Source organism: Felis catus, chromosome D1 (genome assembly GCF_018350175.1).
Source record: "Felis catus isolate Fca126 chromosome D1, F.catus_Fca126_mat1.0, whole genome shotgun sequence".
Taxonomy (NCBI): domain Eukaryota; kingdom Metazoa; phylum Chordata; class Mammalia; order Carnivora; family Felidae; genus Felis; species Felis catus.
This window is the reverse complement of record NC_058377.1, coordinates 4,155,579-4,180,751: the sequence shown is the minus strand read 5'-3', so window position 1 is coordinate 4,180,751 and position 25,173 is coordinate 4,155,579. Positions and strand designations below refer to the sequence as shown.

At 43.8% G+C, this 25,173-nt stretch overlaps 1 protein-coding gene and 1 long non-coding RNA gene across 3 annotated transcripts in view; one reads left to right on the top strand and one right to left on the bottom strand.

The window, feature by feature from the left end:
* The window catches only part of KBTBD3 (kelch repeat and BTB domain containing 3), a 38,617-nt gene extending 29,953 nt beyond the window's left edge, over positions 1 to 8,664 (top strand). The window contains exon 3 of the mRNA XM_011286329.4: positions 1,055 to 8,664. Within this exon, the coding sequence (XP_011284631.1) occupies positions 1,055 to 2,657 (1,603 nt within the window). The 3' untranslated portion in view covers positions 2,658 to 8,664. The remainder of the gene's footprint in view (positions 1 to 1,054) is intronic.
* Positions 1 to 25,173, bottom strand: part of LOC109491765 — a 48,145-nt gene that overhangs the window by 12,562 nt on the left and 10,410 nt on the right. The gene's annotated exons all lie outside the window — the stretch shown is intronic.

Genomic DNA, 25,173 nt, shown 5'->3' with positions numbered 1-25,173 from the left:
GTCCTTGCTTCTCTGTCATAGCTCTTTCTCTTGAATCTCGACCTCCACTCACTGTGCTACCAACAACTGCCATAGCGAGTCTGTGTAAAAGAGAACGATTCTGGATATGATGTTAACTAACATAGGAATGGGTGGCAAGATTGGTCTTACCGAAACCAATAGTAAAATACATACGTCGTAGTCTCCTGCCCAACCATTTCCACATAATTTATATTTTAGCTTAAACTGAGTCCCTAAAGTTCCCACTTCCTCAGAGTCTATCACCTCTGCCAGGTGGGGAAAAATTACAACTCAGAAGAACTCTTGGGCTGGTCTGATTATTCACATCTGAGGACCCCCCCCCCCCATCTCTCAGTGGTTATTTCTTCACAAACCTACTTTGAGCCTTTTGGTTTGGCATTTAGCTTTATGACATCACATTCCCTTTTCTCCCTAAAGTGCTGTATAAAACGTGTCTCTTTAGACATGTTTGGTGGATTTTCCACGCAGGCAGACTCATTAGAGACATCTGATACCTCACTGTATCCCATCTTCCACGTGTGTCACTGCTGCCAAACTGAAAATTCATTTGAAAGATACTTTTAAATCCTAAACCCAAAAGCACTATCTATTTTAAATATCTGTACTTACCACCTGCAGAGCTGATACTAATTAACTCATAAAAAGAGAAATTCAGCCATCAGAGAGACCTTACCCTGATTTTATGAATGATATTTAAGAGCATTGAAATTGGTTTACAAAATATGAATCTTTTTATATATAGCCTTCTTTGGGGTAAATGCTGTACCGCAGCTATAACGTACGTATTCTGCAGTGTGGTAGCTACGTGGTCCGTGGGTTTTAAAGATAAATGATATGGTACGTAACTGTGCTAGATATTCAAATAATTTATTAAGATGGTTTAAAAATATATTGCATAACCATAAACCTGAGATTTGTGAAACATTCTATCAACCTGAGGGTAAAGGACACGTCTTTAAGGTAACCTTGAAAAGTACCACGGATTCACATACTCCTGTTTTCCTTTTCTCCTGTGTTCTCTTTCTTTCTGCAGGGCCATGTTTGAAGTGAACATGAAAGAGCGAGACGGTGGGAGCGTCACCATCACTAATCTGTCCTCCAAAGCAGTAAAAGCGTTTCTTGACTATGCCTACACTGGGAAAACCAAGATAACGGATGATAACGTGGAAATGTTCTTCCAGTTGTCATCATTTCTTCAAGTTTCCTTCCTAGCCAAAGCTTGCAGTGACTTCTTAATAAAGAGTATTAACCTTGTCAATTGTTTACAGTTATTATCGTTGTCAGACAGCTACGGCTCTCCCCGCTTGTTTGACCACGCGCTGTACTTTGTACAGCACCACTTTTCCTTACTGTTTAAATCCAGTGATTTCCTAGAGATGAACTTCGGAGTACTGCAGAAATGTCTGGAATCCGATGAACTGAATGTCCCTGAAGAAGAGACTGTACTGAAAGTGGTCCTTAGCTGGACCAAACACAACTTAGAATCAAGGCAAAAGCATCTGCCTTATTTGATTAAAAAAGTTAGATTACATCAGTTATCCGAGGAGACCCTTCAAAACTGTCTGCTCAACGAAGAGTGTTTACTCAAAAGCACAAACTGCTTTGACATAATCATGGATGCTGTTAAGTGTGTGCAAGGTTCTGGTGGACTCTTCCCTGACGCTCGACCATCCACAACTGAAAAATACATATTTGTTCACAAAACTGAGGAAAACGGTGGAGACCAATATACCTTTTGCTACAATATAAACAGTGACTCGTGGAAAGTGCTGCCACAGTCACACCTGATTGACTTGCCAGGGTCTAGTCTGTCTAGTTACGGAGAGAAGATATTCCTGACGGGCGGGTGCAAAGGGCCGTGCTGTAGAACGGTTCGGCTTCATATCGCAGAGTCCTATCATGATGCGACTGACCAAACCTGGTGCTACTGTCCAGTGAAGAACGATTTCTTCCTGGTATCAGCTATGAAGACACCAAGAACCATGCATACATCAGTTCTGGCTCTCAACAAATTATTTGTCATAGGTGGAAAGACGAAAGGGTCTCAGGACATTAAAAGCCTCTTAGATGTCGAGTCTTACGACCCTCTTTCTAAAGAATGGATGTCTGTCAGCCCGTTACCCAGGGGCATATACTACCCTGAAGCGAGCACCTGCCAAAATGTCATTTATGTTCTTGGGTCAGAGGTAGAGATTACAGATGCCTTTAACCCGTCACTTGATTGCTTTTTCAAATACAACGTGACCACCGATCAGTGGTCTGAACTTGTAGCAGAGTTTGGGCAGTTTTTTCATGCGACACTAATCAAAGCTGTCCCAGTAAACTGCACACTGTACATATGTGACCTTTCCACCTATAAGGTTTATAGTTTTTGTCCAGATACTTGTGTCTGGAAGGGTGAAGGCTCTTTTGAATGTGCAGGCTTTAATGCAGGCGCAGTTGGAATTGAAGACAAAATTTATATCTTGGGTGGCGATTACGCACCAGATGAGATCACAGATGAAGTACAAGTCTACCATAGTGGCAGATCTGAGTGGGAGGAAGTCTCACCCATGCCACGAGCCTTAACGGAATTTTACTGCCAGGTGATTCAGTTTAACAAATACAGAGACCCATGGTTTTCTAATCATTTCTGAAAGGCGTATGTGCTTAGACATCCTAAAACTATCCCAGTTCTAGAAGCCTACCATAAATCTGTTAAGCCTAATAGCTGGTAAAAAGGTCTTTACCTCTTAGTAAAATAAAATGTACCTTCTGCTAGAGAATTACTATGAATGTATAGCATATAAGACTTAGCGGTTGCTGGAAACTTAAATACAAGATACATTTACCAAAAAATTATATCAAATATAATTTAATCCTGGAGAATCCAGAATACTTAGTATTTTCATATGTAAATAAGACTCATAGGCATTGATGTCTTGATTTTGAGAGTAATTTATCCGTGAAAGACTAGTAAGAACAAATCAGTGTTCACAGATTTGTACTATTTAGAGGGGAAAAAAATCTCTGTAGGTAATGAAAGTGAATTATTTGCACACTATATTATATGAAGTGAAAATTAAGTTAGAAAGAGGTGAGAAGCCTACCTTGTTACTACAGGTGTAAGAGTTACTGAATTCCCGTCCTTTCTGATCACTGCTTAGCTTCTTTTAAGCCCCTCTTCCTTTTTTCATCATCATTTTTTTTGGTCAGAAATTTTTCTAAAATGCAGTGTATTTCCCAGCCTTCTAAACTTGCGCTAAACATGGCTTGACATTTTTTACGATTCAACTCTTCATTAGGAGCATAATGTACCATGTTATAATGCCATAATGCCATTGGCAATTACTGGAATGCTTTTAAAATTGCTGGTTCTGGTAGTCCTCTGTGCTGGTTGGTTTCGATTTCTGGTGGCAGCATATCTTACTTATTTTCTGGCTGAAGCCCAGTAAATGAACATTCTTGATTTAATGACTACTTGTAAATTACACCCCCTCTCAGTCTATCTTTACATGTAACCCACTGGGTGAAGTTTTGGGATTCTGGGATGGTAGTCCTAACAAACATTTTCTGTATCCTTGCCACATTCCAGCATAATTGAGGATGTAGCAAATCTGATCCCTAGATAAGTGTATCATTTTGTTGCATTTCTTAAATTTGTAAATATCCAAATTTGATCTGTAGTAAGAAATTTCTGTGCTTCAGTTAGTACCATATCAGTTTTCCTTGGTGATATATCCCAACTATAAAGCACCGTGTGGGTTTACTATTTTCATAAGATATTCATAGTGGATTATTTTCTAAATTTAAAAAACTCACTAGGTTTTTGTATTGATCGCATTCGCAACCCGTATCCATTAAGATGTTTAATCACCTTTAACCCCAGTAAAGAAAGAGTAGCAATCATCCTTGCTCTCAGGTGTGACAAGATTGCGTTGCAAAAGGAGTATGTTTCTTTCCTAAGTTTAAAAGATGTAACCATATTAGGTTTTAAAAGTGGAAATATACCTAAATGAAGGTCCTTTTATTATGCCATATAAATTTATTGTATAAGCTTCAAATGTTTTTTTCAGAATAGAACAGGATATTAGACTACATTACCCTCCAATTCCAAAATCAGAGACAATCCCTAATCAGATGACAGTTGCCTGAGAAGCATTCTGTCAGATTGGTGGTCTTCCTTTCTCCCTAAGTTGGCTCTGCCGTGTGTGTGTGTGTGTGTGTGTGTGTGTGTGTGTGTGTGTAAGAAAAACAGGAAATTCAATGACCAGTTTTGTGTCGTCTATTTGTGGCTTTGGAAACCAATTATTTAAGAAAGACCATACCACAGTGGATGACCTATGTGTGGATTGAATGAACTGTTGATTTAAGCATACATAAATAATCAAAGTATGTTTAAAATAAATGTTTTCATTATTGACTCTAGGAAATGTTCATCCTTTCCAGAAAGGAAAAACTAAAGGGAAATAGAATCCCTTGCTGATCTTGTTTTATTATTCTTTCATCCTGATGCCCACCAATCTTCTCATTGGCCATTGGTGTATGGTAAAGTTTCTAGAAATATCCTTGTTGTCAAGCCTAGCTCCCTCTGCATTTAATATACTTCCTAACACACAAGGCTTTCTGCCTTTTTCTACAATTGCTGCAGTTTACTTGCTAATCATTTTCTTCTTATTGCCATCCCTTTACACCAGGGAAAAGTACTCTGTCTAGTCACAAAACCCCAGACTCTTCCTTTATTTCCTGTTCTTGATCCTTGGTGCTATCGCGGTCTGTGCTGGGCTTGGCTCCACTAATCACTGATCTTGTTCACTCTAATTTTGCGTCTTCTGTAGAGACAGCGCTTTCATTTGATCTATCTCCCGTACTGAGAAATGGTTCTCTGTGTTCCAAATCCTCAAGGAACCCAACCACAGGCACGGCACACCCGGTCAATGACCGGACTGGTCACACCTTCCTGACCCTGCCAATCCCTGGCTTCACTGTCCGAGAACCATGTCTGTCATTCTGGCCTCACCCTCCGTTCCGGACCTCTGACAGGCAAGTCTCAGTGATCTCTCAAGTTCATTCTCAGTACCCCCAGAAAGAGCTGTTTTTCCTGTCTGTAAGCTTAGGTGAGAGGAAATAACATCCCTTTATCTATGACCTCTTCCCTGAGTCCCTTTTTTTTCTTTAAAGTCCGCTGTCCTTTCATTATCATCCTTCAGCCAGTGTTGCATTGTAAGAGACAAAGTAATTGTGCTCATTATCCAAATTGCTTTCATTCTTGTGGAAAAATTCTGTTAAACATTTCTAAATCCTTTATCATTTGGTTTGCTCCACTACACTTGGATTATGCATGCAAAAAAAAATCTAATATTGTAACCTCTTCTACAACTGAAGGTAATTATATGGCATTATTATATATAAAAAAATTAAATTCAGCATTTAGATGAGATCAATTCAAAGTCAATGGACACTTGTGATCTGCAAACTTGATTTAAAATGTGGACCACCTTTTGTTCACCTGTTGCCTGTGAGACTGTGAAGTATGAAGAATACTTGCATAATCACAAGTAACTCCATTCCCGTAACAGTCAGCTCTGGTTCTGGGTGGGAAAGAGGACTCTATCACAGCTGTATTCACTACATGCTACCCTTGAGGGCTAGAGACTTATTTGAGAGTGACCACATCCTGCAACACGATTCTGTTTTTCCCAGATACTAAGAGTGGCTGAGGATGTGGGTAGTGTACCTAACTCAAGGTGTACGGTCAAAAAATCAAAGTATGGAGAAAAGCATCTATTTACGGTGTGAGATTTGGAAGCAATAAATGCAATGATTAAATATACTGCTGAACATGTAGTGTTACTTTTAAGTCCTCATTTTCAGTGTGATCGAATCCAGTATTTGGAAACTCTTATATTTAGAATTGAAACTAAAACCATCTTCCAGTGGGCAGCTCTGGAGGACACTGAAGAAACGAAAAGTGTCGAATTTACAGGGAAGCAGGTTTCCATCCAATGTAAGAAACAACTTTACTCCACAAAGCCATATTTACACGAAGACTAGTGGCACATGGCATGTGGCACAAGGTCAGCCCAATTAACTCCTATACAGGAGTGCACAACCAAAGATTTCTATGCTCTATTTACACATTTTGGCTCAACAGTTTTCTGACCAAGGACCCATGACTTCCTCCTCCAATTTATTTAGCATCTGGGCATTCTAAGTAACTTGATTCCACTGGTCCTGTGTACTCAGTTTCTACAGGACTTGAGTTTTAAACTCCATCATTTCAGGAGCATTCTTGTTGGAGGGAATTTGCTCTTTGTTCCTTTTTTTTAATTACTCAGGAAAAAGTCTGTAAACGGTGCTGACATTTACAGTGCACTGGTAATAGGGATTTTTCCTTCCGCCTACCAATGGTGCACATTTGTTTCACAGAGAATAGAAACTGAAAGATCAGTACCTAAAATTTTCTCCTGAATTTGTGATTTTGCTGCACATGTTGCTATATAGTTAAATGTACTGATTCTAGTTAAAGATTATGTGATTTAAAAAGTATCTTTATATCTTAAAAAACTACATGTGTTTGTAAGTCAGTTCTATTTGATGGCACTATGATGCTTCATCAGATTTAATATCTGAATAGGGAATATGCTCACGGGATGATACTCTTACACACTTAGCAAAAGATAACTCTTCTAACTCCTAGACTCCTATTCAAACTTGAAAGTCACCTTGGAATCTGATACAGCTTCTGGCCTGGTAGAGAAGCCCCCCTAAATTCCAAAGCACCCTGACGATTTTTTTTTTCATATTTCTAGTTCAGTTCTTTCAGGAAGAAAGAGCTCAATGCCTTCATGTTTGAAAAGTTCTGTTAGAAAGTTCTCTTTGATATTCAAAATGCTGTTGCCTCCCCGTACTAACTTCCAGCCCTTGGTCCTAGGGAGCTGTCTCTACAAGTATTTCAAATCGTAGTGGGTCTCCCCTTCCTCTAAAATCAAGGCCTCATTTTCCTTCTTGTTCAAATGCTTATTAACACCTTAAAACCTGCCACAATGGCTGGGGTTACGAGCCTTTTTTCGTGTACAGTTGCCTCAGAAAATCTATTGGCAGCTCTCGCCTTGGTGGGTTGAGCCTGACCAGCACTGCCGAATCTCTTGATAATTCTGGCATTATTTATTCCCTTAACCAGCTCTCTAGTTCTTAAACATCTAAATATGAGCTGGAGCCTTGCTGGGTCTCTCTTCTTTTACCCCCACCCCTAACCCATCAACATTATCACAAACACAAATTTTCTAGGAAAGGAATTCTAAAGCCAAATTTTAAGAAGTCTTTCAATCATTTGTCATTAGATAGGGTCTTCAGGCTCTTAAAGACACTTCTGATAAAGACCTTAAAAAGTATGGAAAAATTAGAAATCAGAGCAGTCACATCCTTGGTGGTTACTGGGAAGACAATCTGCTCACAAATTAATAAGGACCAGCCTATGGTATGAGTCTGGCGCTTCACCGATGCCGTTGGCCCAACTGGATAGAGCATGGAACTTCCATGAGATGATGCCATTGTTCGATAATGCTATGTATGAATCGGGTAGCATTATTCATCCCATTAACCTTGACAACATTCCCTGCCATAACTGTCCACTGGCTCAACAAATTATGCTGTGGGTTCCAAGGGTAACAAGGTTGCTGGGATAACTCAAGAGTACAGTTCTCGGAGTATCACGGTGTGGCGTAAGTATTTCTTTACATGCCTGTCTTCCTCATTTAGTTGGAAGTTCTTAGGAATAGGGACATATATTCGTCATTTCTGGACCTGGCAATTAGCACAGTACCTGCATACAAGTAAGACATCCAGTAAGTGGACATTCTGTTGAGCCAATATATGAAGCAAAATACATTTGCTACAATTAAATTGTTACTGAGTGGGTCCCTTATAACTGTACATTTTGCAACTTATTTTCATGTACAAAGAAAATTATTTTGATTTTAGGATTTTACATGATCACGTTGTACTTTAGTTATTTATTAATGTATATGTTAATTCTTTTTGTAATATTTGATATCTTTCTCATGTTCAAAGTCTGAGAAAATTGGGTTAGATAATTTCTACCACGGCAGTTTTTGTTGGTATTTAGAAAAGTAAGAATGAAGGCCTTGTGGAGAGTCAGACTGCGTTACACAGTGCCCTGCCCAGCTATGGAGAACATGTACAGTTGCATAATACGTGGGTAGTTGGTTCTTGAAAGTAAAATTATAGATTCAAAGTCATTTTTCCACATAATTTTTTAGTGCATAGGGATTACTTGTTCTCAGTGAATTTTAATTATAATGTCTAATTCTGTGTTTCCTTTCAAAGGTAATAATAGATAAGACAGTGACTGCAAATTTCCTTAGGAGACCTGCAACCCTCTGTGTCCCCCGTTAAAGCATAACAGTTTCAGAGACCTTCCCCCTTGGGGAGGTAGTGCTCCAAGCTATCAGAATACCGGACTGGCACACACGAGTAATTTTCTTCCTTTGCCTTGTAGTGGAATGTGGGCTTTGCTGTATGCTATGTGAAATAAAATCAGAAGTTTTGCTTCAGGTCCATGTGAGCCGTGTTAACACGCAGTAACCCATTTCAATTCTACAAAATCATTATTAATTTATTAAAATGTATCTCAGAAAAGAATGCATTCTGTGTGTATTTATTGCTCCTGGAAACAAAAGCGGTAGATAAAGGTGGACGCTAAGGTTCTCATCTTCTTGCCACCCCCGCCCCTGATGGCCCCAAGTGGCCCTGATGAGTGTCAGGAGTACAGAGTGTGGCGGTGGAAGTCTGGGGGACTGGGGTGGGAGGGGGCATGTGAGAAGGGGCCTCTGTAGCTGGGAGAACATGACCCGCCTGTCCCTCAAGGAGGACACCCCAGTCTACAACAACAGAATACAGCCTGTGACCTCGGATGCGTCACAGGCTGCTGAGAGACGTGCGGGCCCTAAGTGAGCTAAGAGAGAAGGGACCAGAGGTCCACAAGCCACAAATGACAACAGCAGAAGCTGCACGTACAGGACCAAGTACGTGGCCACCCCTGCTTCACTGGACACGAGGACACAGCTTCCGGGAGCAGGCCTCCTCCCTGACCTCCTCAGCCCAAATGCTTGGGGGAAGCTAGTGAAGGGGTCCAAAGCCCGAGAGACCACACAGTACCATGAAAAGACACGTTAAGTGTTCACACTGGACAGATCACTCACTTCCAATCCCGGTAATCTTTCTTCATTCTGCACAGGGCCATTTTCCATCATCTCTCTGGCTTCCGTTTCCTGTGTGCTGGGCTATGGTTTACTAATGACCTCGGCTCCCGGGCCCCTCTTCTGGCCTACTATCCAGGTGGAAGCAGAGTTCCCCCTTGGAAACCCAACCCTTGAAAAGCCAATGCTGTCCCTGTCCCACAGGACTACATAAGGCCAGCCGCAGGCTGAACTTCGAGGCTCTGTGGCGCCCTCTGGCTAATCCTGGGTCCAGACTTCCTGCTCCAGACATTTTCTCCTTGCCTCCAATTCCCCATGTGCCTCCCACTTCCGCAGTTTACTCTGCCCTCAAATCCGGATTCATCCCCTCCTCTTTAATCCCCCTAGACACAAAACTTAAAGTTTATTGAGAACACAAAGGTGTCCTAGGGACTTGGCCCGTTGCTAGGTGTTGAGTTTGCTGCCCTCCAATTGGAGGTTTCCCCTCTGGGTCAACATTTTAACACTCAAAGGGCCCCCAGGGACACTTTGCTCTTAAGTCACGGAACAGAATAGTTAACAGTCTCAGTGTGATGTACCGGCATTTGAAGCTCTTTCCCTACATTCTGAGCCTGCTTCAATTTGCCCTTTCCCCCTCCCCACATGGGAGAAAAAAAACGAGAAAAGCCCCTCAGTGACAGAATTTAATCTCCATACTTACAGAAAATAAACTGCACAGAACATTTAAACGAGCAGTTTGTCCCCTTTCCAATCACCAAGGGTCACTTAATGCTGTGCTGCAGGCTCTCATGCACTTACAATAATTGATGCAGAATATGTTCCATCAAAAACTACTCATAGCAATTTAGCCAATGCACAGATTTTAATTGACTTGTACATACATTTTGCAAAAAAAAAAGTAATCCTAAAAAATAATAGGACTATAGAGTCAAAATAATGTTTATAAAGTGCTTTGAAGTTTTTGAAACTATAAAATACTGAATTTTTAGGCAATGTGGCAATAAACCAATCTACTTAATGAAGCTTAATGAATTAAAACTACAGGCAATATTTTTAAATGCTTGTAAAAAAACCAATTTTCCAGGATAAAATTTGTTGTACTTATTAAATTTTACGATTTTAAAGACTTCTATAACGCTTGACGAAACCACAGCCAAAATAGCGAACTTAATAATATTCATGAAAAAACTTAAGAAATCTGTGGGAGCCATCTTAAAATAGAATTTAGGCATTAATATTAAACAGATCATCCTAGTATTTATAGTGTTCGATTCCACTGCACCTGATAAATATTTTTGCATTTCCTCCAAGTTCAGGGCTCGTACAGCCTGATTTTGCCGTAGCATTAATTAGTGAATCTTCCATGGGAAGCTAATTACCCTTCCCTAACCCTGACCAAAATGCATGCTGTATAATGAGTTAAATTTTTTAATCAAGAAAAGGCTTTCCCTGTGGGATTTTCAGATTTAAAAATCCAATTAGCCTTAATGTTTTCCTTTTAGAGATTAACCACCCTTTTATGTTATGAAACATTAATTGGAATTCAAACTATTTATAGTTCTTTTTAAACAACCTTTTAACAAACCAGTAAATTTTTTCCTTCTTTTACAAATAGTATTTACCTTGTATCTATTCCTGAAGGAATAAAATGTTACCATAGTATTTTTCCATCTAACTACAGTTTGTTTCTCTTACAAGCACAAGTTTACAAACTAATGTGCACTCTTATTCCCAGGAATTTTTACAAGGAAATTTATTCAATAGTTTAAAGTATCTAACTTTCTTCCATGGATACGAGAAATATTGGAGCTCTCACCAATAATTACAGTGTCAGGCAGTGTTCCTCAAACTTGCTTCCAAAAATGTATCACCTAGGGTGCCAGTTAAAGATAACAGAATTCGGGACCTCACTCTTGGATATCTTGATTTAGTTAAGTTCTAGATTCGGGTCCTTGGAATTCATGTTTTCAGTAAGAACTGCAAATAATTCTCATCAGTGAGCAAGTCAGGAAACATACTGGGGTAGAGGTGGAGAAGCCAGTTCTCAGTTCTACTACAGAGAGTGTTTTAATATAGTTTTTTTTTTTTTAATTTTTTTTTCAACGTTTATTTTTGGGACAGAGAGAGACAGAGCATGAACGGGGGAGGGGCAGAGAGAGAGGGAGACACAGAATCCAAAGCAGGCTCCAGGCTCCGAGCCATCAGCCCAGAGCCTGATGCGGGGCTCGAACTCACGGACCGCGAGATCGTGACCTGGCTGAAGTCGGACGCTTAACCGACTGCGCCACCCAGGCGCCCCCCAGAGAGTGTTTTAAAAGCTGCACAAGCTTGGGACGCCCGAGTGGCTCAGTTGGTTAAGAGTCTGACTCTTGACTTCGACTCAGGTCATGATCTCTTGGTCATGATCTCCAGGTCGTGAGACTGAGCCCCGCATCCAGGCCTGTGTCAGGCTCCGCGCTGAGGGTGGAGCCTGCTTAAGATTCATTCTCTCTCCCTCTCCCTCTCCCTCTCCCTCTCCCCTTCTCTCCCCCGCTGCCCCCCTCCCTCACTTATGCGGTCTCTAAAATTAAATAAATAAATAAGTAAAAGCTGCTTAAGCTTGACAAAGTTACTTAAACATTCTGTGCCCGTTTCTTCGTCAGTAAAACTAGGATACCAGTACCTCCCACAAAATGTTGTTGCGATAATTACCTAAAACAATGCCTGCGACATGACTGACACAGTGCTTGCGAATGGGAAATGTTCAATAAACGTCTGGTCTCCTTCTTCTCTTTTTTCCTGCTTGATTTCAGCAGAACACATTCCCCTAACTGTTCACTGTGGTACTGCACTCTGACATTCTACAATTAGAGATAAAACCTTAAATCTGAAAAGTACCACTTACATCGGCACAAGGAATGGATGGGACGACACAGTTTACCTTTGACTTGGCCCTAAACATTCCCTCTTGGTTCAACCATGAGTTTCTCATTGACTGACTGATGCACCCAACAGGCACTTCCTGTGCCGCCTCTGTGCATCACCAGTCATCACCCTATTGGGCTTGGGGGGGTGATAAAGAGCCAGAAAGTCACGTGTGTTCCCTGTTCTCCTTGAACTCACTGAGTGTCCTCCTACTTCTACCAATTTTTCCAGATTTGATTTTTGGCCCCATTTTCGTTTTTCTCTCTCCTCTTCTCCCTTCTCTCTCCCTCCCTCTGTCGTGAGCCTTAGTGAGTTCCTTGGCTTCCATATTGCCCTGCGCACATGAGAATTCCCTTTTGCTCCCGGACCCAGCGCAGTCAAGTTTAGCCCTGGCTCCTGCAGCTGAGGCCAGACGGAGGATGAAGCCCACTCCCCTGCACACGCATGAGCAGAGGGCCAGACAGCCCAGATCACAGAGCCCTAGGAGGGGCATCAAATGGGTGAGGGCTCCCAGCAGTCCACAAGGGATCTCAAATCTAATATTTTATTTGCACAAAATGCAACATAGAAAAATGTGTAAACCTTTGGACAAACAAAATTCAAAATTTACTCAATACTCTCCTACCCTGGGATATGCATCCAGCCCTCTCTAACGTGTCACAGATCATACTCAGTACAACTTTAATATGTTTTCACCATTTCTCATCAGTCCCCCAAGTATGCATCTTCACCAAAACAACAGAAACCGTGCAGAGGTCAGCGATGGGCATCTGCAAATACAGCACGAGCACGGCCCGTGAGGAAAAATTCCACTCAGGTACGATGATGCCTCTCATTAACAATTTACGAGCCCTCCTCTTCCCCTCCTCGATCCCGCAGCTGTAATTAAAGCAGCATCGAGGCAGTAAAGAAAACCAGAGGTGACGGGTATCAACTCCACCTGATGAGGACACTGGGGTCTACACCAGTAGAGCCAGCACCTCAGTGGGCAGGAAGGGCAGAGGGCTCAGCACCAGGGATTCTCCGGGGGGCAGTCTGACCAGTGGCCGTGCAAACCATCCTTCCTCATCCTGCCTTCTTGGCCATCCCTCTGGCCCTAAGGGGGTACAGGGGAACATAGAGCCAGGGGTTATGACACCTACGTCTTTGAAGGAAAGGGGACTATCCTGTGGGGAGCAGGAGGAAGCTGGACTCACATGTTCTGTTGGGTCCAGAGAAGAGACCCTCATATCCAAGCGGGAGCTGGGGGGGGGGGGGGTCAGGGGCACAATCCTTGTTCTACCTCGTTTCCCGACGGTTCCACAGGGACCTTGTGGAGCAGGAAGAGCGTGATGCTTACTTAATGAAAATGGCTTCTTCTTGCCCCTTCTCCTTGGAGCACCTTCCTTCCTTCAGCTGGGGCCTAGGGGCCCAGAGCGCTGCTGCACAACAAAACTTCAGGATTTGACGGAAACATACACAGCATGAAGGGGTCACCTTGAACATGCCCCCTCAGCGGTGCCACTGTGTTTGCAGCAATCACCTGTGGCCACATAACAGGCTACCTCCAATTTCACGGCTCAACACCACCTCACCACCCCTGACTCTGTGGGCCGGGGACGTGGGCTCAACACCACCTCATGGCCCCTGACTCTGTAGGCCGGGGACGTGGGCTCAACACCACCTCACCGCCCCCGACTCTGTGGGCCGGGGACGTGGGCTCAACACCACCTCACCGCCCCCGACTCTGTGGGCCGGGGACGTGGGCTCAACACCACCTCATGGCCCCTGGCTCTGTGGGCCGGGGGTGCAGGCCGCATTCATCAGGGTCATCTGTGCTCCCCAGGGTGTTGGGCAGAGATGCCCCCCGGGGGCTTCAGCGCCCACACGGCTGGTGCCTGGGGTCTGCAGCAGAGAACACATCCGTCCTCTCACGTGGCCTCTGTCCTCTGGTGCCACGCTGTCCACTGCGGTAAGCGCTTCCCTTGTGTAACTATTTACACCAAAAACAATACCGATCCAAACTTGTAGCAATTTTAATTACACACTCAGCTTCTTAGTCACAATTCCATGTCCAGCGCTCGGCAGTCCCATGTGGCTACCACAGCTGACAGCATTTCTGCTGGAAGGAACTGCTCGCAGGCCCTTCTCCCCAGCAAGACGGCCTGCACTCCCCCCAGGCTCCTGCTCCTCCCTGAGTGAAAGGAGAGTGACCTGGCCTCGGACGTCCCTCACGTCACTCTGAGATCTGCTTGGTCAAGGCAGTTCACAAAACCACAGATTTGAGGGGTGGGACATGAACTCTAAAGCAGATAGCAAAGAAAAGCTAGAACGGGTACAGAAACAGAGAGAGCATTTTCTGGGTGCCATTTTCAACAGCCTGCCACGCCAACAAATTCAACTGCGAGTTCTCGTCAGGAAGGAAGTCCTTGCCCGTGAGGATGTGGCAGGAGGCCACATTCCCTCAAATCTCTGCCCTGTATCCTCCTTCCCTCACCCTCGCAAGGTAGCGACTGCTTAAATCCCACTGTCAGGGGCGCCTGGGTGGCGCAGTCGGTTAAGCGTCCAACTTCAGCCAGGTCACGATCTCACGGTCCGTGAGTTCAAGCCCCACATCAGGCTCTGGGCTGATGGCTCAGAGCCTGGAGCCTGTTTCCGATCCTGTGTCTCCCTCTCTCTCTGCCCCTCCCCCATTCATGCTCTGTCTCTCTCTGTCCCAAAAATAAATAAAAACGTTGAAAAAAAAATTAAAAAAAAAAATAAATCCCACTGTCAGACCTGATGATCACTCCCATGCCCCAATCCTTTGTCCCTGTCTTGCGCTGCCACACTTTGCGACATCAACACCAATCAAAAGTGATCTGACAACATCTCTAAATTCCCACCACTGACCACGTCTACCCACCTAGCAGCAGCGTTACCTCTAGAGTCTTCCTTCCTCTTTCTAACAGGATAGGAGCTCCCCTTATCCACGCCGCGGGATACATTCCAAGACCCCCAGGGGAGGCCTGAACTACAGACAGTGCTGAACCGATGGACATTGTTTTCTCCTCAACATACACAACTATGTTGAAGTTAATTTTATAAACCAGGCAGAGTAAGAGATTAATAAGAGTAATAATAAAAGAGAACAGTTATAACAATAGATAGTAATAAAAGTTATGGGAATGTGGTCTCTATCTCTCTCAAAACACCTTATACTGTACTCCCCCTTCTTCCTGTAGTGATGTGAGGTGATAAAATGCCTGCCTGATGAGGCAAATGACCAGGCACCGAGGAAGCGTTGGGCTCCTAATGAAGTCTTCTGACAGGAGGAAGCCTTCTCATCAGGAGGAGGATTTTCTGCTTCTGGACGACGGGTGACCAATGGTCATGGAAACTGCAGATGAGGGGGCCTACTGGAGATGCAGTGTTCTTGGTCCCCTCCCCTCCTGTGAGATCACACCCCCCTCTCACCCAGGCGATCCTTCCTCCTTCCATGTCCCCATGTCTGTGGATCATTCCTGTCAGCACACAAACAAGGTGGCGCCATGTACCTTTCAGCGACTGCCCCGTTTCTCTGTATGCATCCATTTTGTTTTCTTTCTTCTCTCAGGCTTTTGCCAATTATTCCCCCAAAACAGCTTTTGTCAAGACCACCAGCAGCCTCTGGATACTCATCTCATTTGACCTATAGGCACCTTTTTACCCAGTTCTTCACTCACTTCTCCCTAATATAGTTCCCTCAAGGGGCTTCCAGAATGTCACCCTCTTCTGGCTTTCCCTCTGCCTCACCCCAGCTCAGTCTGCTATGCTTGCTCCTCTTTTCTCTGGTCTTTTGATGTGACAGTGCCCCAGGGACCAGCTCCTAAGACTTCTTACCTTCTCCCTCCAAGCTAACTCCCTGGGTGATCTCATCCAATGTCAATACCATCCATTTGCTGATGGCTTCCAAACAAATAGATCCAATCCATGCCTCCTCCAAAGTTCATATACTAAACTTCCTGCATATTTTCTTCTTGTGTATTAAATTTCCAAAGCTAAGCTCCTACTATACCTTCCTATATCCCAGACACTTGGTGATAGCATCTTTATCCCTCCATTTTCTCAGGCCAAAGGTTTTGCAGACATCCTCAACTCCTCTTGCTCACATCTTATGTCCCATCCATCAGGAATTCCTGTAGGCTCTCCCTTCAGAAGATAATCTGAACCACCACCTCCTTTGCCTCCACCTGGGCCACCATCATCTGTGATGTGGATTATTAGAACAGCGTCTTGACTAGTCTCTCTGCTTCCACTCCTACACCCCTAAAGTCTGTTCTTAACACAACGGCCAGCATGATACTATTAAGATCTACCCAAAACCTTCATTCTTCTACCCAAAAACCTTCCAATGACTCCAAATTTCTCTAAGAAAACCAAAGTCCACGCAGTGGACCCATTCCCTCTTATCTCTCTGACCTCCTCTCTTACTAGTCTCCCCTCCACTTATCCAGCATAGGTGGTTCTTCCTCGGGACATTTACACAGCAGTTTCCTTTGCTGGAAGGCTCTTCCCCAGCTCACCCCGTCCCCCTTCAAAGCTCAGTGCAAATGTCACCTTCTGAGTGATGCCTCACCTAATACTCTACTTAAACCTGCAATCATTCCCCTTCCTCCAGGGCCTCCTACCCCTGACACTCTGCTCTTCCTGTATCCCATGGCACGGCTCATCTTCTAATACACATATAGTTCTATTTCAGGACTTCTGCTGAAGTCCCACTAAGGCAGGGATCTTTGTCTATTTTCTTTCACTGCTTTATTTCAAGTACCTACTACTGGCTACATAATATGTACCTAATAAATATTTTTGTCGAGGGGCACCTGGCTGACTAGGTCAATGGAGCACACAACTCTTAAGCTCAGGGTCACGAGTTCAAGCCCCATATTGGGTGTAGAGCTTACTCAAAAAAAACAAAAAAACAAAAACAAAAACAAAAACTGTTGAATAACTAAATGAGGTATTTGAACCGTGCATATTTTATCTGTGCCAGTACCAGAACCAATGCCAAAATAAATTTAAATACATCATAGAGCAGTTTGATAACCAACACTAACTACCCCAAGTGATTAAATAAAAAATGACAACAAAGATAAATCCTATCTTTTCTACAACCAGTTCCAGGTCAAATTGTCAAGAAAGGTTAATTACCCTTTTCCTTTTCCTCTCTGCTGGCCTTCCTTATTTTTCTTGCCTATATCCCATTTCTAAAGAAATCTGCTACTTAAAATTCCTGTTAATGCATTAACCCATAATGGGCCAAAGGAGTTACTTCATCAGGAAAATGCCTATAACAAATATTTTATTTTCAAAGCTCATAATCATTTTAAACCAGAGTTTTGTATTATACTTTCACTTGTCCTATGTTTGTGAACATTGGAGAGGTTTAAAAATCAGTTTTGCATTGTGAAGTTACTGAATGAGTCTTTCCTCCTTGCCCTCTCATTCCCTCCAGAAGGAATTTGGTGTGTCGAGCGAGACTGTCACGAAGCTATTCAGCATCTTAGTGACTGTCCGCCTCTGAGAAATGGGGTAATAGCCGTGACCTCATCATAAGACCACCATGAGAGCTGTGTCAGCACGTGCAGAATCCTTGCAACAGTGCCAGGCCATCATGGTACCATGTGAGCCTTAGCTTTTATTACTGAAACTCTAATTTTGAAATGTAAATCATATATTTATTCGAGGGCAGATTCAAAGATAAGGAGATGGGAATGAGAATGAAGTAACACAATTTTTCAATAGTAGCTCAGTGAGCTACTAAGTTATATACTTACTATTAAAGAAGTTAATATATTTGTATTACACCTAATGTTTATTTCATTCTAAACCTACCGAGGGCAAGAACTGCTCTAATTAAAAACAGAGTGGCCCCAAGTTCCAAATAGGGCACAGTCCGTCTCCGGGATATGCAGTCAACATTTAATGGTAACACTTCAGCATTTCTCAAAAAGGGTATTTAGTGTTTGTTCTCATATCTTTTGGCAAAGCAAACTGCATATTTGACCATCATGTCTTTCAGTAGTTGAGGCTGCATATACAAATGGTATTTGCAAGGTGAAATCTATTTAAAGCCAAGGACTCATTTAGCCTTTCCTCTGAACATTTTATCCCTTGACTAAATGCATTCATCAAAAACAGCATAGATCTGTAGCTCTGCTATTTCATAGCTTAATGGATTTTTGTTTGATTACTGTATTGATTTAATTTTTTAAAGATGCAAATATGCGTGGCCTACTTGCTGAAATGTTTTTTCTCAAATGGAAAAAATTCAGAGCGCTGTCTTCTTTCTTTCCCTTTTTTTGTCCTTGTTCCTTTTTCACCATGTTAGAAAGGCAAAGCAAAGAAACATCTGATACCTAGGCTGAGCAGGCACAGCCACGTGACACTCTCCAGGCAAGCCGAGCCCCAGGTGTGACCTCTGACTTGAGACAGAAGGTGACTTCGCAGAGACTAGCAGGCGCTGGACAAGAAAGTGCCACATAGAAGGTCATCTGCAAGTCACCTGGAGTCTTGAGATGCGCCATCCCTGGGCTGCGGGAGAGAGGTTGTGCTCACTGGAAGGGAAGTCCATCATAAGGAAGGGCAAGTCACTAGGGGTCCTGTTCACAAGAGCTACAGACTCTGGAACCATCCAAAAAGAGACACCAGAATTAAGAGTGTGCACAAAGTGTGGTGTGTGGTGTGCTTGCTGGCCGGGGCCAGGGCCCAGCAATGGCCGTCCTGGCCTCTGGGAGCTCTTCTGGCACCTGCCCGACTGTGGGCAGGCGTGAAGTGGACTGGGGCAGGACAGTGTCCATCAGCCGAACTCAAGGAGAGCTGATCTAGACAAAGGGGACCATGAGAAACGTTACAACAGAGGCTGCCCTTCACCTGGATGGCTCAGTCATAAGAGTGTCGGACTCGACTTTGGCTCAGGTTATGGTCTCACGGTTTGTCAGTTCAAGCCCCAAGTTGAGCTCTGTGCTGACAGCGAAGACTCTGCCTGGGATGCGCTCTGTCTCCCTGTCCGTCTGCCCCTCCCCTGTTTGCATCCACACTCATGTGCTCACTCGCTCTCTCTCAAAATAAATAACTAAACTTTAAAAAAAATGCAGGTTGCCCTTTTCAGGAGCCTCCAGTCAAGAAAGGCTTGGGCTCTGACCCATCAGAAGCAGTAACAAGCAGTGGCAATAAGACTGGTGACAGCGGTTACTGAAGGACAAGGGTGAAGTTAGTGGCGAAAGCAGCAAAATGGCCAGCCGGGGGTTCCAATAGAGACGTCGAAGCAACAAATCCCAGTGAGAGCCGTGAAACACGGAGCCTCACGACAGGTACCTTACGTCCACCTCTCGGTGACCTTCATAACCACACAGTTACCACATTCGCCGTCTAGGAGTGAAGAGACGAGCAGTCTGAGGCAGAGATGGTCGCACATGTTGCCTCAAGACGTACAACCAGGAAGATGACCCCACGGCAGAGCCTACAACCATCTCCTTGGAACCACACTGCCTCTCTCTGCAGATTGTTACTAACCAGATTATCAAACTGACCAGAACACCCAATTCCAGGAAACCACGTTTGGTCAATGTTTTCTATCGTATTAATGGCACATATTTACCTGTGGTTCAACATTACAAGGTTATCATCTATGAGAATTATTATTGAAAAGGGAGCCCTTCCTTCATTAACTGGAATGTCTCAAAGCTTGAGACGGATTGAAATACATGATCGATCAATTCTGCAGATGAAGAGCCTCCTAGCTGACAGTAAATTAAAAATATGCTTGCTCCAGAGAGATAAAAACAGCCAATACAACTTTACTGCTGTTTTGACTTCTCCTTTGCTTTTCTATTATTTAGAGAAGCACAATTGATTTTTATTTCCGGTTTCAAATTACCTTGGTCAAGAAACAATGAGCCATAGGATCCCTTTAGGGGTTTGTGATTTGTTCACATGATTGGAAAATAATTTTGCTGATTTAGAAAATGTAGGGATGCTTTCTAATCATATGAGGCCGAGATATAAAATACATTTGGAAGGAAAAATGCTACTAATTGCTTGTAAGATTGTTATTAAAATAACATAATAGGGTAATTTCTATGTTTCATAAAAGATATTCCACCTAAATTGAAAGCTACCAGGAAAGACTGTGGAAGGAATACATGAGCTGATCTCCGAGCTCTGTGCTCGTGACTGGGAAGAGCCAGCGTGAGGTCACGGAAGTGCACACACACGGGCGCACAAAGACCAGTGTTACGGACACGGAGGCGTGTTTCACAGCGCAGCCACGTTGTGTCTGTGCAACACTCTCACCTCCCCGTCCTCTCTGAAAGTCACGGCAAGTACGTGAGGGGGTGGGCAAAGAGCAGCATCCAGATTACTGAACGGCAACAGTGGAACAGGAGCCCGGGTTCGCTTCCCTACTGCTGGGCGACAGGGCAGCCCCAAATTCACTGGTGTGCTGCCACCGCTGTATCTGCCCCCCAACCATGCTATGGACCAGGAATGCGGCAGGGCCGGCTCAGCTGGGTGCTTCTGACCCAGAGAGCGTCAGCTGGGCACAGGGTGAGGGTTCGACCGCCAGCATGGTTCCCTGGCCCACACGTTTGCCGTCCCAGCACTTCTTTTCATCCTTCCGTCGCCGCCTCGCAGCCTACCCTCCAGCTCTCTAGCACACGGGGCTTCTTGCACAGCAGGCAGTGTCGGGGTGGGCATGTTTCTTGCATGGCGGCTCCTTGCTGCCCCGCCAGGCAGGGCCCTGTCTGAAACTGGGAGAGAAGCATTCTGCTGGTTTTCTTGTGGTGGTGGCAGTGGTTGTTGTTGTTGTTGGCTTTCTGTTTGTTTTTTGTCAAGGCGGTCACAAGACCTGCCCAGATTCAGGGAGGAGAAAGCGACTCCTTCTCTTGACTAGGCAGTGGCAAGGTCATACAGGAGAAGAGTGGGGGGGTTGGGAGGTGCCTCGGTGGCGTCTTTGGAAAATCTAATCTTCCACAATCTCACACCTCTTTTAACCTGGATCCCGGAATGTCTCCACCACACCCAACTGTTCCAATAGGAACAGTAACAAGAAAGAATCACTAAGCGCGTGATTTTAAACTTGCATATTAAAGTCTGTATTCTACCCATCTGATGAAATGTCTCATACAGCCATGTATTGTAGGGTATCTTGTGCTGTTTTTCCTAAGCATGCTGATTTAATTAGGCCTAGAAAATTGGCCCGACCCGCTTTTTTTTTAAGAGGAAAAGAAAAATGTATTGTTGGCAAACTATCAAAGCAGGCCGTGATGTGCATCTCAGGCACTCTGCAAAGAGGTTACACACCCAGAGACGCTTTCAACACGGGCTCCGCTAGAAATCGTCGTGCTGCTCCATCCCGACACCCGCTAGTCTCGTCAGGCCCAGCTTCCTACCTCCGAGCAAACCCCTTGTTTTCCTTGTCAGGCAGCCTCTATGGTCCTGTCTGCTCTCCTCACCAACTTTCCGTGCTAGTCCACAAGACCCCAACCCACTTTCCTAACAAAGACATGGGACCCCACTCATTCATTAGAATGTGACATGGCCTAAAAACATCCAGACCCCTCACCACCCCTTTCTCTGCTAAGCCAACAATACAAAGAGACAGAAGTCTCCACGTGTATAACAGCCCACAGAAAAGGTACAAATGAGGGTAGAGAACTTGGCTGGGTGAGGAAAGAAAATGAACGTCCCCTCGTTAAGACTCAGAAGCTGTAAATGAGCTGCTGGAATGGAAAAGAACACAAGGCAGCAGAACGAGAGGCAGAGGTTCTCGAGGAAGGGAGCAACAAGATGGGGTTCATCCTCCAGATGGGACTCTTGGAAGCAGTGAAGAGGACGGGCCCGGGCAGGGGGGTGACTCAGGGGGCCAGTCCTTTCCACAGGCAAGAGATGTCGAGAACTAGGACACGGCAGAGATGGAATGGAACCGTTTGGAGACAACACTGAAGAGACAAGCCAGGAAAGACCGACGAGATTTGGGGTTAAGGGAGGAACAGGCCATCCGTGCCACAGCGTTCCATGGGACCTTTCTTCTGTGAGCCGTAAGCAGCTCTCTCTGTTGGTGAGTTTATGTCAAGTCAAATGACCTTAGACGTCTGTGCCTCCCTGAGAAAGTTGTCCCTCATGCTTGTGAAGACTGCCTTGAAATAACAGTTATTAGTTTAGTCGGTGATGCTGCAAAACCATTTTGTTCTCTGCATAAAGCAAAACTCCCGTTCAGCTTTACGGCATAATTTAAAATAATGTCCAGAGTGCACATGCATGAACGGAAACAAGTGTAATCAAACGGCCGACACAGAGAACGCCTGGTGATACTCCTCTTCCTAACTGTCCCCGCAGCGCTCTGCTGGTATTTTGGCAATCAACTACAAAGCCATCGCTAGGTTCCCACATCTGGGTAGAATTTCTTCTTCTTTTCATTATTCTCAAAGTGCTGAGGCTGTGTCTTTGGTTTTTCGTTGTTACTTTGTTTTCTAAGGTACCTTGCCATACTTTTGCTCATTTTTATTTGAGGTCACTATTTTCAGGGGAAAAAAAGGGAAATGGCAAATAATTGTGGGTTAATTGGCAAAATAAGTGTAAAAAGTAAAAAGTGGCTAAAAGTGTTTTTATCTAACGATCTGTTTACTGTGAAAGAGTGGCAGCGCTTACGCATAAGTTACGGAACCTGTAAAAACAAAACAGAGCAGAAGTGAACACCTCACTGACCAGCAGCCATCTAAAGGGGGTACAATGCTGGCAGGACCTTGACTGAGCAAGTTTTAAATAAATTCAAAACAAATTTAGGACTTATACACTCATAAGTCAGTGATCCCGGTCATGAAGTCCATGAGATCAGTTTTTTTGTTGGTTTTATTCACATGGTAGACCCCCAATAAATTTTTGTTGAATAAATATGGTAATTAAAATAAATAATATGCTTCATGCACAGAATATGAAAAACGGCAGTTTTCTTTTTTTTTTTTTATGAAATTTATTGACAAATTGGTTTCCATACAACACCCAGTGCTCATCCCAAAAGGTGCCCTCCTCAATACCCATCACCCACCCTCTCCTCCCTCCCACCCCCCATCAACCCTCAGTTTGTTCTCAGTTTTTAACAGTCTCTTATGCTTTGGCTCTCTCCTACTCTAACCTGTTTTTTTTTTTTTTTTCTTCCCCTCCCCCATGGGTTCCTGTTAAGTTTCTCAGGGTCCACATAAGAGTGAAACCATATGGTATCTGTCTTTCTCTGTATGGCTTATTTCACTTAGCATCACACTCTCCAGTTCCATCCACGTTGCTACAAAAGGCCATATTTCATTTTTTCTCATTGCCACGTAGTATTCCATTGTGTATATAAACCACAATTTCTTTATCCATTCATCAGTTGATGGACATTTAGGCTCTTTCCATAATTTGGCTATTGTTGAGAGTGCTGCTATGAACATTGGGGTACAAGTGGCCCTATGCATCAGTACTCCTGTATCCCTTGGATAAATCCCTAGCAGTGCTACTGCCGGGTCATAGGGTAGGTCTATTTTTAATTTTCTGAGGAACCTCCACACTGCTTTCCAGAGCGGCTGCACCAATTTGCATTCCCACCAACAGTGCAAGAGGGTTCCCGTTTCTCCACATCCTCTCCAGCATCTATAGTCCCCTGATTTGTTCATTTTGGCCACTCTGACTGGTGTGAGGTGATACCTGAGTGTGGTTTTGATTTGTTTTTCCCTGATAAGGAGCGACGCTGAACATCTTTTCATGTGCCTGTTGGCCATCTGGATGTCTTCTTTAGAGAAGTGTCTATTCATGTTTTCTGCCCATTTCTTCACTGGGTTATTTGTTTTTCGGGTGTGGAGTTTGGTGAGCTCTTTATAGATTTTGGATACTAGCCCTTTGTCCGATATGTCATTTGCGAATATCTTTTCCCATTCCGTTGGTTGCCTTTTAGTTTTGTTGGTTGTTTCCTTTGCTGTGCAGAAGCTTTTTATCTTCATAAGGTCCCAGTAATTCACTTTTGCTTTTAATTCCCTTGCCTTTGGGGACGTGTCGAGTAAGAGATTGCTATGGCTGAGGTCAGAGAGGTCTTTTCCTGCTTTCTTCTCTAGGGTTTTGATGGTTTCCTGTCTCACATTCAGGTCCTTTATCCATTTTGAGTTTATTTTTGTGAATGGTGTGAGAAAGTGGTCTAGTTTCAACCTTCTGCATGTTGCTGTCCAGTTCTCCCAGCACCATTTGTTAAAGAGGCTGTCTTTTTTCCATTGAATGTTCTTTCCTGCTTTGTCAAAGATGAGTTGGCCATACGTTTGTGGGTCTAGTTCTGGGGTTTCTATTCTATTCCATTGGTCTGTGTGTCTGTTTTTGTGCCAGAAAAACGGCAGTTTTCTTACTGTGCCATGGGCAGATCTCATTTCGAATCTACAACACTGCATCTCACAACTGGAAAGATAGGAAATTCTTAGTGATGCTGGGCAGAGGCGATACAGACATCCCAGTGTTTGAACTCGCTCTCCTGTACAGACCTTCCACTCCTGTGAGTCACTGGTTCCAGTCGTACTACTTGGAACATCGGACATTAGTTTTCCAGAGAGCTCTTCGAAAACACAGCATCGCAGCCACATTATTTCTATCTGGCGGGGTAACTCTAATACCTACATTAGATTGTAACAACTGTTGCTCCTGTAAGCGGTGGTAACAGCATACTCCTTAACTTCCAGAAATACACTTTGAAACATGTAGAGATGAACGAAAAATGAAGTTCAAAGTGTTCCAAGAAAAACGATTAATTTGTAATGACCTATGTGATGAATGGGATCACCTCTCAGGAATGAAACTTTGAAATACTTTTCTTTTGCATCCCCTCAGCCCCTCTTCAGAGCTCCTCATCCACATGGGACGGGCATTTCCTCTCCAATCCATTCATGGAAACTTCCAGGAAGGGTGACTCTCCACCATCTCTCAAACTTGGGTCTCCTCCTGTTTGTCCCAGAAGCATTCCAAAGCCAAGGACTGTGATCCGGTTCTTAAGGGTTCAAAGGCTTTAATTTTTCATATGGACAAGGGCTAATTCTGA